Source organism: Asterias rubens, chromosome 14 (assembly GCF_902459465.1).
Source record: "Asterias rubens chromosome 14, eAstRub1.3, whole genome shotgun sequence".
Lineage (NCBI taxonomy): Eukaryota > Metazoa > Echinodermata > Asteroidea > Forcipulatida > Asteriidae > Asterias > Asterias rubens.
This window is the reverse complement of record NC_047075.1, coordinates 6,378,893-6,392,408: the sequence shown is the minus strand read 5'-3', so window position 1 is coordinate 6,392,408 and position 13,516 is coordinate 6,378,893. Positions and strand designations below refer to the sequence as shown.

The window sequence follows — 13,516 nt, the reverse complement described above, 5'->3', positions numbered from 1 at the left end:
AATTTATATTGTTTTGCTGTTTTCTCAAAAAGTAAAGCATTTCATGAAATAATATTTCAAGAGAAGTCTTTCACCAAAAACCCTGTAAGTTATTTGTAAATCTGTGATTTTTTGTTTTGTTTCTGTACCGAAAGGGTCCAATGGCTTTAAACGGACTCTTCAATCTCTGGAAAAGAGTATGAAATCAACACTAGAAATGAGTTAGGGGTCAAGGCACAATTCAATGCCAATTAAGCATAACAGATGATAAGTGCGTTTGTGTATGTTAAATGAAATAAATTTGAAACAAAGTTGCTCTTGACGACTCATTTAAACACGTTTCCTGACGGTCTACTGGCTGCAGTACTCAATGGCCACCATGGCATTTGTGTAAATCTGACCGGGGCCGAATATCTCAGGTAACCATACCGGTACCAGCCAAGAACACAATGGATAGGAGACAAGGAAGGAGGTTTCAATTTCAGATGTGGGCAAAAAAAAAACTGAGAACTATTCCAGGAAAAAGCCACGCAGTCGGGTGGGTACTGAAAACCCAATCCACGTTGTGCCCCTGCAGGTTTCCAACCAGGATCCTAGAGGTGCAAGGCGAGGAAAGATAGAGTACCTCTTAAGCCGAGTCACACCGCAGCGATCACGCAAATGATAACGCTCACGACGCAAACAGAGTGCATTATATTGGTTGAATGAGCATGCACATATTTTGCGTGGAGCAATACAACCAATAAATTGTGTTCTCTCTGCGGTGTGATTGTTATCGTTTTCATTATCGCTGCAGTGTGACTCGGCCTTTAGCCAACCAGATAATGTTGCAGTGTTCACAGCATACAGATCTTTTCAGAACCACACATACATGTACTAACAAAGAGACCTACTGTACAATGTACATGTACGTGTACTCAATTTGTATTATACATGTACATGTACTTGTTGTTTGTACTTCGTTTCTCACTTATCAATGGCTGCAATGTTGGACATTTATTTCCAATCATTATAGTTTTGTATCTCAACAGATACAAGCCTGTGCTGGGGAATAATGATTTAGCGTGTGTCCAACTTAGACAGTGTTATTAAAGTATAACATCCAAGTTCTGACCAATTAGTCCAAACCCTGCATACAACACCCACTATGCTACCAAACAAAAGAGTGTAAAAGACAGTTCGACATTGTACATGGTCACCATTCCGATTAAGCTCCTTACTTAGGAGTGAAAGGTAACTACTAAATTATATGTAAATAACATCATACATTATTTTTGATTTTTAAAAAACAAATCTTTTAATTCATCAAAGTTTCCCGATTGAGAAAATATTGACATTGTTGTGACTGACTCGTTACATCAGCTTGATGAATGTCTGCCCTTAGTGAAGCAATCATTTTCTCTAGTACAATTTCCTGATATACATGTACTTGATTTAATTGATCTTATATTGGCTTACAATGTGTATATACAAATATATTTAGTTTAAACATGTATATATATATATATCAATTTCATACTAATCACATACAAATGTTGCCTATCATTTAAAGAATTTGGTTACTTTTGTAGGACACAATACACAATGTCCACAAATTTACATTAAACTGACACAATTTGAAGATAATAGTGGTAGGAAGTAAATAATAGAGAGGTTTTGCAGAGTCATTGATACTCTTACGTGAACGGATACGTCATAATACGTCATCACTTTTTGAGGTCAATGTGACGTACACAAGAAAAGTTGCTCAAAACGGGAATCTGTCGCCATACACGTAAGCAAACAACGAGTATGTTTTTGTTTATATTTTTGTAGCGGATTGTTTTTTTTTTAATGCACCAGGTTTTCACCACGTCTATTAGAGGTATCATACATGGATGTAGTTGGACATTTGTTAACCACCATGCTTCAGAAAAAGATAAATGGCGATTGTCCATGGTTAATAGCGCTCTCTTGAGCCTCAAGTTGAGGGTATTCGTTAAAATTTTGCGAAACAAAACTACAGCTCACTTGACGCGAACGCGTACGATTCGATATCTGTATGCATACTCGTATCCCCCACTGTGCGAAACCTACGATATACAAATACACAAACTAGTACAAACATACATTTGTATTTATCTGTGTACCCTGCAAGAAAAGTTCCAATACAATTAGTGTGACACAAAGTATTAAGATATTAAAGGTTGCCACACAATGATTACAATTTTGACATTGCATCATTATTTAAAATCATCTGTGCAGTCTAAATTCTTTTCAACCATTGACAATTTTTGTTTGTTAAAGGTGTCACTGCAGGTGTGGAGTTACATTGCTACTGTTGCCCACTGTCTTGACCAGTGTTGGCCTTGATGGTTCTTTGCAAGATAACAAAAGGTGGGACCTTGCCCTTTGACAGATGAAATTCCAGAAATAGGAATACAAATGATTAGAAACCAACACTGAAACTTTTTTTGTGTGTGCGTGATTGTCAAAAAGTAAGAACGGTAAGAACTACAAATTTTAAATAACTTGAGGTTAATGATTTGAGTCACACAACCAGTTTTGAACTTAACTCCTTTCGCACTTTAGCTGTTTTCACACTGCTCTGCAGGGAAAAATGGACAGCTCTATCACAGTTGGACCCGGAGAATGTCCATCCCTGCTCTTGAGTAACGGTAAAACCAAGGGGTATTCTTGAAACCTGCAACTGGAACCCTGTGTAATAGAGACCTAGGCAGGGACCTTGGCAAAGTGTGAAAGGGTACTTGTGGTGTCATAAACTCCAAGGGATTTGGTCATGTTTTAAAATAAACAATTGTTAGTGCATGTACTGGGTTTCAATTACATGTACATGTAGTACCCACAACCCATGTGATGTAAAGCAAGAGTGTCTTTTAGCCTTGTGTTGGGTTCACTCTTGGTCAGGTTGTTTCTCTTTCTGGGTCTCTGGTGCTTCATTTTTAGGCTCTGATTGTTTCGCTGCTTCTGCTTTTCCTTTCACGGTTTGAGGCTTGGATATCCTTTGGATAGACTTAGAATCAAACATCTCCATTGCTTGAGTGGATTGTGATATGATGGTATTAATGAGGGCCTTGGCTACTGTAGTGGTAGGTGAGGTCATAGTACCCGGAGATAGATACTCCATTGGGGCTAGTAGCTTCTGAGCCAACCACTCCCCTGGACGACTCTCTTGTCTATTACACAACAGGAGACTGCAAATAAACAAACACCATGTATGATTAGGATAGTGTCATTGTGTGCTATTTGTTGATGTAGTGAGATACCCTTAAAGGCACAGTACACGTTTGGTAATTATCAAAGACCAGTCTTCTCACTTGGTGTAACCCATCAAAGCATAAAATAACAAGCCTGTGAAAATTTGGGCTAAATCGGTCACCGAAGTTGCAAAAAAAATGATGACAGAAAAAACACCCTTGTTGGACAAATTTGTGTGCTTTCAGATAGGAATACAAGACTTCTAGCTAGAAGTCTTTTATTATTTAAGTGAGAAATTATCTCTTTCTCAAAAACTACGTTACTTCAGAGGGAGCCTTTCTCACAATGTTTTATACTATGAACAGCTTTCAATGCTCTTAACCAAGTCAGTTTTTAAGTTAATATTTGTTTTGAGTAATTACCAAACGTGTACCTTCCCTTTAAAGTCACATGGTAAAACCTTTGTTGAACGTGTTGAATACAGTGGCCACATAATGAGAAAACTGCAAACTCATGTGGTACATTTCTCTGGAAAGTTGTATCCATCTACGTTTAGCGATGTTAACCACATCTGAGGCTGCATTGCGTGAAGCATTGAAACTTAAATGTTAAATAAATTAAATGCAGGCAATTTGGGAAATACAAATGAAACGTAATCAAATAAGATGTTTGGCATGTTTGTCGGAAAAACCATTATGGATAAATAAGACAAAACACAGCAATTATGATATTTTTTGGCAAACTTTAAATCCTAAAATACATCTTACTAATTATGAATGTCCCTCCTGGGATTAGAATAAGCATTGGGAGAAAAGTGTATGTTAAATAAACAACTCCACATTAAACCCCCTCTATCTAAGTTTCATTCTCTCGCATCTCTTGGTGTTTCTGCTTTCACAACCAAAAGTTGGATCAACATGAGGTGTAAACAGCATTAAAGCATGGGCGAAAGGCACTGGACACTATTGGTAATTACTCGAATTAATTATTAGCATAAAACCTTACTTGGTAAAGAGTAATGGGTAGAGGTTGATGGTATAAAACGTTGTGATAAACGGCTCCCTCTGAAGTGACGTAGTTTACGAGAAAGAGGTAATTTTCCACAAATTTGATTTCGAGACCTCAAGTTTAGAGGTCTCGAAATCAAGCATCTGAAAGCATACAACAAGGGTGTTTTTTTTTTCATTATTATCTCGCAACTTCGACGACTGATTGAGCTCAAATTTTCACAGATTGGTTATTTTATGTATGTTGAGATACACCAAGTGAGAAGACTGGTCATTGACAATTACCAATAGTGTCCACTGTCTTGAATGCGCTCTTTTCAAATGAATAGTAAAATAAAATGATGTTTAGATTACTTACGCTGGTCTATAGATAGACAGTCTCTCAAAACCAAGCTCTTGGGTTTCTGCTTCAACTTGTCCCTGTAACACACAAACGCAAGGATGTCAAAGTATAGTGAATTTATGTACCAAGTCAAGTATGACATGTGTTACGTAGACCATTCTGTGGAGGTCACGTGATGTTACATATAGCAAGAGAGGTGGTGGGATGAGGCTATAAAGAGAGGTGTGTGTGATGAGGCTATAAAGAGAGGTGGGTGGGATGAGGCTATAAAGAGAGGTGGGTGGGATGAGGCTACAAAGAGAGGTGGGTGGGATGAGGCTATAAAGAGAGGTGGGTGGGATGAGGCTATAAAGAGAGGTGGGTGGGATGAGGCTATAAAGAGAGTTGGGTGGGATGAGGCTATAAAGAGAGGTGGGTGGGATGAGGCTCTTAAGAGAGGTGGGTGGGATGAGGCTATAAAGAGAGGTGTGTGGGATGAGGCTATAAAGAGAGGTGGGTGGGATGAGGCTATAAAGAGAGGTGGGTGGGATGAGGATATAAAGAGAGGTGGGTGGGATGAGGCTATAAAGAGAGGTGGGTGGGATGAGGCTATAAAGAGAGGTGGGTGGGATGAGGCTCTTAAGAGAGGTGGGTGGGATGAGGCTATAAAGAGAGGTGGGTGGGATGAGGCTCTTAAGAGAGGTGGGTGGGATGAGGCTATAAAGAGAGGTGTGTGGGATGAGGCTATAAAGAGAGGTGGGTGGGATGAGGCTATAAAGAGAGGTGGGTGGGATGAGGCTATAAAGAGAGGTGGGTGGGATGAGGCTATAAGAGAGGTGGGTGGGATGAGGCTATAAAGAGAGGTGGGTGGGATGAGGCTCTTAAGAGAGGTGGGTGGGATGAGGCTATAAAGAGAGGTGGGTGGGATGAGGCTCTTAAGAGAGGTGGGTGGGATGAGGCTATAAAGAGAGGTGGGTGGGATGAGGCTATAAAGAGAGGTGGGTGGGATACTGGTGGGATGAGGCTATTAAGAGAGGTGGGTGGGGAGGCTATAAAGTACTACCTTGATTCTTGGGTAGAGGAATGAACTGTCTTTGTTAGCACCGGTTGATGACATCAGGTTAAAATGTTGACATCCTCCTGCCTTAGCTAGTCGAGCAACATTCATAACGTAGTCATAATCAACTTTCTTGAATCCTTCCTGATAATGAATCAAAAAGCATCATCAATAAACGACTATCAATATGCTTTACTGAGACAGATTTGCCTTATTATTATTAGCAAATGCCCAAAGCAACCAATCCAGATCCTATCTATAAAATAATTGAAAAAGTCACTGCTGTCTAGTAGTAGATGCTCACAGCAGTAATTATTTCTATTGTTATTATTTTATTCGTACACTCTGGTGGTAGGTTATAAATTGCATCAGTCGTTACGTTAAATAAAAGGCCAAACAACAAAACTATAAAAATCACATTCCTACCATTGAACGTTGTACATGTACATTCCGTACACCTCATTCTATATTTAAAATTTTAGAATGAGGGAGAGATTGTTTCTGGTTATCACGTTTTCATGGACTCTTTTTGTTGTGTCTGTTTATTCTTTTGTTTTGTTTTTGTTTTACTGCGGCTTGAACACCCAGCAGGGTGAATATGTACGATTACAAGTATTTATTATAGATATTATTAATATTACGCAAGAAGTTTGCTGCTTGGAGTTGAGCTGTCATCAGGTTGGCTACTGTTTCAGTGTGTAGGCTGCAGGGGTAGCAATACCACACAGCTGCCAATCTCCACTGATCAGTATCAGTGTCTTGAAGCCAAACGTCCATTTTTAAATAAGCAACAGCTTTGAAAAACAGTCCTCATTCATGCATTCATTGTACATAATTATGTAACTCACTATCATGACTATCTTGAAGTAGCCAAACTACACTTTGGATAAATAACAAAACTATAAAAATCACATTCCTACCATTCGACATTGTACATTCTATGTACACCTCATTCTACATGTATATTGAACATTATTTATACATGTAGGAGAGAATCTTTCTGGCTATCATGTCACATAATTTGTGATTTTGATAAACTTATCTTCAATCACATGAAACAACTTACAGTGATAACGTTTGCGCAATCATCATTATATATATTTTTGCCAGTTAACACATTGTCCACAATTAGGCCTAGATGAGTTTTAATTTGTTGTTTTATGATGTTAGAGCAACAACAGTAAAGTCACTATTGGAGCTTTGGCCGGAGGGCAATTAATGTGCTATATCTGTGGGTTTAGTCCAATGTGACGCAAGTATTTCCATGAAATGTTCTATTGATCACAGCCTGATGATATGCTAGCAGTATACCTTTTATGACTTCTAAGATACTGCTCTAGAATTGCAAGGTTCGTGAGTTCCAATCCCACCCCAGGAAACAATGCCTTATGTTTTTTTCACAGGGCTCGAGTAAGTACTGAATATACAACGCTCACACACATAGGTGTATGGGTAAAAAACAAAAAAATTATATTCTTTATCCCGGATGCAAATTTAACATCCACATAAACTAGTACTGGTTAGCAATTCTGCACTACACAGCTTCCTTGTGAGGACACATGTTGGTTTTCATACACCTTTGTACAGTTTACCAAATATTATTATTACATCAGACAATGTTTAGGCGCCTTGTCAAAACCTCCCGAGCGTTCCTCCGCTGACAGTCCGTGGACTGGACAGCAAATACCACGTTGCTAAGGACCTCGGAAAGTCCACGAAAGAACAGCCATGTGCGTTGAAGCACAGCAAAGTTAATGAGCTATACTGTCCGGGCGCTATTGTTAGTATAACAATAAGTCTCATGAATAAACAAGTTGTATTTTCAGGTCATGAATATCAGCGGCTTGGACGCGGACCGGCCGTGCTCTCCCAGAATAATACATTTTCTACTCACGAATACCATCGCCCTGGAAGCAGACAGGCCACACCGACAAGACAATTACACCATGCATCGCAATTTTCGATACAATTTTGATGATTTGCTATGCAATTCTAAAAAGTGCATCGCAAATGTTGCGATCCAACCAGTTTGCGAAGCATAATATTTGCAACATTTATGTTCCGGAGCCGCCGGAATATTCATGTTTATTGACATGTAAATGAGCCGTCGTGGCCGTGGACCTGCCCAGTTGCTACGGGTTCTTTTGTTACAAAAATCCGCCGTCTCCTGCAGAATGCACGCGGAATGGAACGGCTTGGAGGTTTTGACAAGGCGCCTCACATAGTATTTATACATTCATTACATCAGACGTGATTACCTTGCCAGCTTTGCCTTTAGTTGTGCCCATTAAGCAGATACCAACACTGTGATCTTTAAAAGCATCAGCGAAGTCATCCAGCTTGTCAAAATCAACAATCTTCTGCTCCTAGAGTAAACACACATGAGAGAATCAATGAAGCTGAATAAAAGCATGGTAAACAAAGCCTGGGGCTACTATTGCTAATGGCTCATACATATATTGTGTATTTAAAATCAACAACACACAGGACAGGATTTTTTATTTTAATAATAATAATAATAATAATAATAATAATAATAATAATAATAATAATAATAATAATAATAATAATAATAATAATAATAATAATAATAATAATAATAATAATAATAATAATAATAATAATAATAATAATAATAATAATAATAATAATAATAATAATAATAATAATAATAATAATAATAATAATAATAATAATAATAATAATAATAATAAGAATAATAATAATAAGGCCAGAGATGTCATAGGGCTGCTTGATTCATGGAGGAAGGAAGAGAAGGAGCTCAAATGAAGGGACTTCAAAAGTTGAACCTGTGGTACCACGGTCGTTTAACGACACCTCGTAATCACCAACATATCTTATACAAACAATGGGCGACCTGGCGTACATGTGAAATTGCTCATGCGCACTTGGTTCTTCACTCAACTATGATGTTGTATGTCGTGTGGATATAATAAAGAAAAAACAAATTTATTGAGACCTGATAAAATTTGAGGACACTTTCACCAACCAAATCGAAAAACACAATTGAATACCAACTACCCTCGTGTGCTTATACCCAAATTTTGAACCACCACTAGTGACAGGAAAGTTGCAAAAAATGTAAAAATATGCTATGATATTTCCATGTAAACACTGAAGTATGAGTAGGTCTCAAAGAGAGATGTAGACAATGAATATTGTTGATTCTTCTGGCAACACGAAGGCTGCTTTTAATATTATCACATCAGCCCAAAAGCAAGAGTGGAGGTTAAAACAACATATACCTCCGCCCATAACATAGACCAAATACATATTACAACAAACACCAAACAGTTAATGAAAACGTGTGTATTCACAATTCTTGTCTCCAATGATTCAACTTTACACGAAGACAATGGTGCAGAGCGGCGGTACCACAGGTTCTGTACAAAGATAATCCCGCTCGTTAATTGGCCATCCAGCTGGAGGTCTCCTATCTTTTTCCACTGGTCAGACAGGGGCATTGTCAGGGTATTCTTTTGTAACTCTGCTGTTTTGCGGTTCGTTCAAGCTCCTTCTCTTCCTTCCTCCATGCTTAATTGTAAGCCAGGAATTCCAACTCGCTGAATACAAACCTTTTTTTTTATTAAAATAACACATACATTGTGTTTACAGAGTAGAATGCTGTGTTCAAAGTTACAGTATTCGCCCAACAAAGATTATTGTGATGACACAAATGGATGACGACATCAGGTGACTTGGGCTAAGTCATGTGTAAGTGAATGTTCCTGCATATTTTCCTATGCACCGTTGAACGAAGTACAACAGAAAACTTATAAAGACACTGGACACCTTTGGTAATTGTCAAAGACAAGTCTTCTCACTTGGTGTATCTTGGTGTAATGAAAGCAAAAAAACCCTTTTCACACGAAGTTGTGTGCTTTCAGCGTCCTATTTCACAAAGAGTTAAGACTCGTCTTATCTCGTGTTAGGACGAGTAACTCTTCCTAACTTAGGATTAATCTTAAGGTCTGCATGCTACAGTGCAGGGTTGGGACTCGTCCTAAGTCATAGGATTAATCTTAAGTTAGGAAGAGTTTTTTTAAATCGACGGCAGATGCCTGATTTTGAGACCTCAAAATCTAATTCTGAGGTCTCAAAACCAAATTCGTGGAAAATTACTTCTTTCTCGAAAACTACGCCACTTCAGAGGGAGCCGTTTCTCTTAATGTTTTATACTACCAACCTCTCTCCATCATGTCCATAGGCTATCCATACAAATTTCCTTTTCCCCCAGAATCATATTTTTTTTTATTCTGCATCCATTTCAAAAGTGTATAGTTTTATTTAAACACCCTGTATGTATACATGTACTTACCATACTGAAATCTTTGAAGAGTTCGTCATCATACTTGACTTCTCTCCTCCCAACCAGAAAGACTTTACTGAAGATCTTACTTCTGGCTAGTTCCTTGACTACTTCTTTACCAACTTCCCCAGTATGACCAACGATAAAGGCAGTCAGGTTCTTGTCTTTAAAGAGCTTCATCTTTTCATCTATATTACTAGCCATGCTGCATGAAAATAATGACAAATAATCTAATCACACTCGGCACAAGACTAATTCATAAAAATGTCACATTAATCTGTCATTTTGGAGATTGACATACTGCAGTAGAGTGTGAATTTAAAATAATAACTTGTAAATGTCCAACTGATTTAACAAAAATTTAAGTGTTATTTGTACACCATCTGACCATGTACATCGTGTGTTCACAACACTCCAAAGTCACTATGGCCGATTACTTCTTCGCTTTGCATTCGCCATCGCAGCATGTATAAACCGGGCTTTACTTGGTGATAACGGTTTATATCCTGACTATTATCAATACAAGTAGCTGTGTGTAGTAATGCAGGCGTCAATCTGAAGCCTCAGAGGTCTTTAAATATCTACGCCCCTTCGACATTTTAACAAGTCGTTGCTTCCACCATGCATCTCTGCAGTTACTTACAATAAGGGCCTACCTTACTATGCCTTGCCTACACAGATGCAGTTACTTACAATAAGGGCCTACCTTACTATGCCTTGCCTACACAGATGCAGTTACTTACAATAAGGGCCTACCTTACTATGCCTTGCCTACACAGATGCAGTTACTTACAATAAGGGCCTACCTTACTATGCCTTGCCTACACAGATGCAGTTACTTACAATAAGGGCCTACCTTACTATGCCTTGCCTACACATACCGTACACCGTTGCTGCAGTTACTTACAATAAGGGCCTACCTTACTATGCCTTGCCTACACATACTGTACACCGTTGTTAGCTATAGTTAGATGCCATCAATAGTGCCAATACGCTTCTGGGAATCCAGTACGGATGGGGCTAAATGTTATCGCAACTACAATATCAATTTATCAATCATTATCGTTTTTGTGTAAATGAGTGAACAAGTGATGGCAGGAAAGTACGATTTAGTTTTCCCAAACCATGACTTACGTACATGTATACTAATAACATGTATGGCTCATAAAACAGGCTCAGGTACATGCAGGTAAAGACAAATGCCATCGTGTTCGAGTGATAACGAGGGTGGCTTCAATTATTGCAGGCTCCAGCAGGCTTTAAATTGACGTCTCTGCAATTGGAAGTGGAACTTAAAGACAGTGGACACTATTTGTAATTACTCAAAATAATGCATACAATAAATATAGCATAAAATCTAACTTGGTAACTTGTATAATGGGTCTGTGGTAGTAATGGGTCTGTGGCAGAAAAACAACAGTGAGTACCAAGCAGAAAATTGTATTTTTTTAAGATGTTTTTTAATTTCATTCAACAAAAAGGATATACAAGCATTATGAGTGTTTATATAACAACCAAGCAGATCCTTGCCATTTGATTGGAGGATTGTCCGTCACGTGATAGCAAATAAAAGTACCATTGCACGCTGAGTCACTCACCGTGCTTTTTCGTTCCATCCGAAAAGTACCATTGCACGCTGGCACGCTGGCAGCGTGCAATGGTACTTTTCGGATGGAACGAAAAAGCCGAGTAAAAACATCACTGCGTGCGCCTGTCTTTGGTAACGCAGCAGGTGTTACTGCAAGAAGGCATAGTAAAATTACTAGCATTCGGCTTCTACAGTTGAAATAGTTTGTTTTGAAAGTTGTATCTTTCAATCAAAATGACAAAGATCTACTTGGATGTTATATAAAACAAATAATGAATGTTTTTCATTCGTGCAATGGTGCGAATATGTTCATTCGTTGAAAGCTGGAATGTTCCATTCAACTCGGCTCCGCCTCGTTGAATAGAACATTCTCTCTTTCAACTCATGAACATATTCGCACCATTGCACTCATAAACATTCATTATGTGTATAATATTGAGTAGGTTGGGGAAAGCTTTAGGTGTACAGTACACAGGAAACTACAGTTCTGGCTGGCTAACGGTCGTAAAACTTTCACCCATCAACGCTGATTTGAAAAACATATAGCGTTAAAAAGGCCCTAAATATGAGACCCCTATTATACAAATATTGACTGCTTCGAGTGCTATGGTTAAAACTATTACTCCCGAGGTGATCCCCGGAGCGTTCTATTTTCCCGAGGCGAAGCCGAGGGAAAATAGAACGCTACGGGGATCGCCGAGGGAGTCATTTTAACCATTGCACGAGTACTCAGTCAATATTTGTTTTATAACACCCCAAACATTTCTAAATACTGTACTATTATTATTAAGTTACAGACCTGAATGCAACAATCCATGGACGACGCAAATTAATACAGATTGCAAAAACTTTACTGTGCTGCATGTAGTGTCGTGCAATCTGAAATGGTTACAGACTATTTGTAGTAATGTATCATCCTTGCACACGCAACTGAAGTCTGGGTACTTCACGCCGTGTGCTTCACGCCGCGCCGCGCACTTCACGCCGCGCACTATCACACGGCCGTTGTCTAGCAAAACTAAGACATGTCATGTGACGCGTGTCATGGTCACGCGCTCTTAACTAATGTCATGAGCAGGCAGAATAATTGTAAGGAAGGGGTGTTATAATATCCTATATTATTAAGGCTCACGACACAGGGGAGCCTTTATTATAGTTTCTAGAAGTAGTCAGTGGTAGGATGTCAGTCAATGCCACTGCGTGCAACGGACGAGTCCAACCTGGGCGATATTACATAGACAATACATGCAAATAGTGTCCACCGGCACCGGTCGCATATATTTACCGGTTGACTTATGAAGTTATGTTCAAATGTTCTGTTAAAGTGCATTTAAAAATTGTTGTCGTGAGTTGTCGTGAGGGGTCGTGAGTTGTCAGTATTCCCGTGTCCACCGCCTTTAATTTAATCACTGTGATGTGGGGAGTGTGGGGATCATCACCCATTGTGTACTGACTACTGTATTGACTGTACCAAATGAAAGACACAAATAATGCTTACCTATCGAGAAGTTGTTGGTTTTCGACGGGCAGTAGAACTGTGTATCCAACAATCAGCGAGATTATTAGCACGACAGTAGTCACAAGAACCTGGCCAACACAAGTGCACGGTGACATCGAAATCAGGCTACTGATGAAGCTATTGTAGCTACCTCCTAGCACTAGGACCCCAGGACTAAGAAATTAATTACGATGCAACATGCCCAATGACTCGTCAAAATAATTGAGTGTTGAAGTTGGACGTCCCAACCAAAGATCGTATAGCGCCGCGTAGCGATAGCGGCGCTAAACGATCTTTTGTCCCAACTATAGTTGGGAAGCCCATTAGAGGATCGTCCATTGGTGGATTGCTGCAAGTGCACAGCAGTAGCCTTTGGTCAAGGCGCACGCGGCATTCAAAAAGTCACAGACGGAACAAAACCACCCACTGATGATGTAGGCCTACGTAATTTGTAATCTTCTGTCCAATTTATAGGACGTGGTACCAAATGAAAGGATATTTGACGAGAGAGGACTAAAGCTCCGACAACATTTGGGA

The 13,516-nt window shown here is 39.1% G+C and overlaps 1 protein-coding gene across 1 annotated transcript; it reads right to left on the bottom strand.

The window, feature by feature from the left end:
- Positions 1-80: 80 nt before the first annotated feature.
- Positions 81-13,241, bottom strand: LOC117299387 (oxidoreductase HTATIP2-like). Its single transcript, XM_033782925.1, has 6 exons — positions 12,980-13,241; positions 9,903-10,098; positions 7,822-7,929; positions 5,570-5,707; positions 4,543-4,604; positions 81-3,173 (listed from the first exon to the last, which is right to left on the bottom strand). The coding sequence occupies exons 1-6, from the start codon at positions 13,093-13,095 to the stop codon at positions 2,873-2,875; spliced, it is 921 nt and encodes a 306-aa protein (XP_033638816.1). The 5' UTR covers positions 13,096-13,241; the 3' UTR covers positions 81-2,872.
- Positions 13,242-13,516: the final 275 nt, after the last annotated feature.

What these genes read in the sequence shown, in the direction of transcription:
- LOC117299387 (XM_033782925.1), bottom strand. Translation starts at nt 13,095, where the DNA reads ATGTCACCGTGCACTTGTGTTGGCCAGGTTCTTGTGACTACTGTCGTG. An exon ending in CTAAAGGCAAAGCTGGCAAG is followed by an intron (nt 5,708 to 7,821) that starts GTAATCACGTCT and finishes ATTCATTATCAG; the next exon opens with GAAGGATTCAAGAAAGTTGA. An exon ending in TCCTCTACCCAAGAATCAAG is followed by an intron (nt 4,605 to 5,569) that starts GTAGTACTTTAT and finishes TGTGTGTTACAG; the next exon opens with GGACAAGTTGAAGCAGAAAC.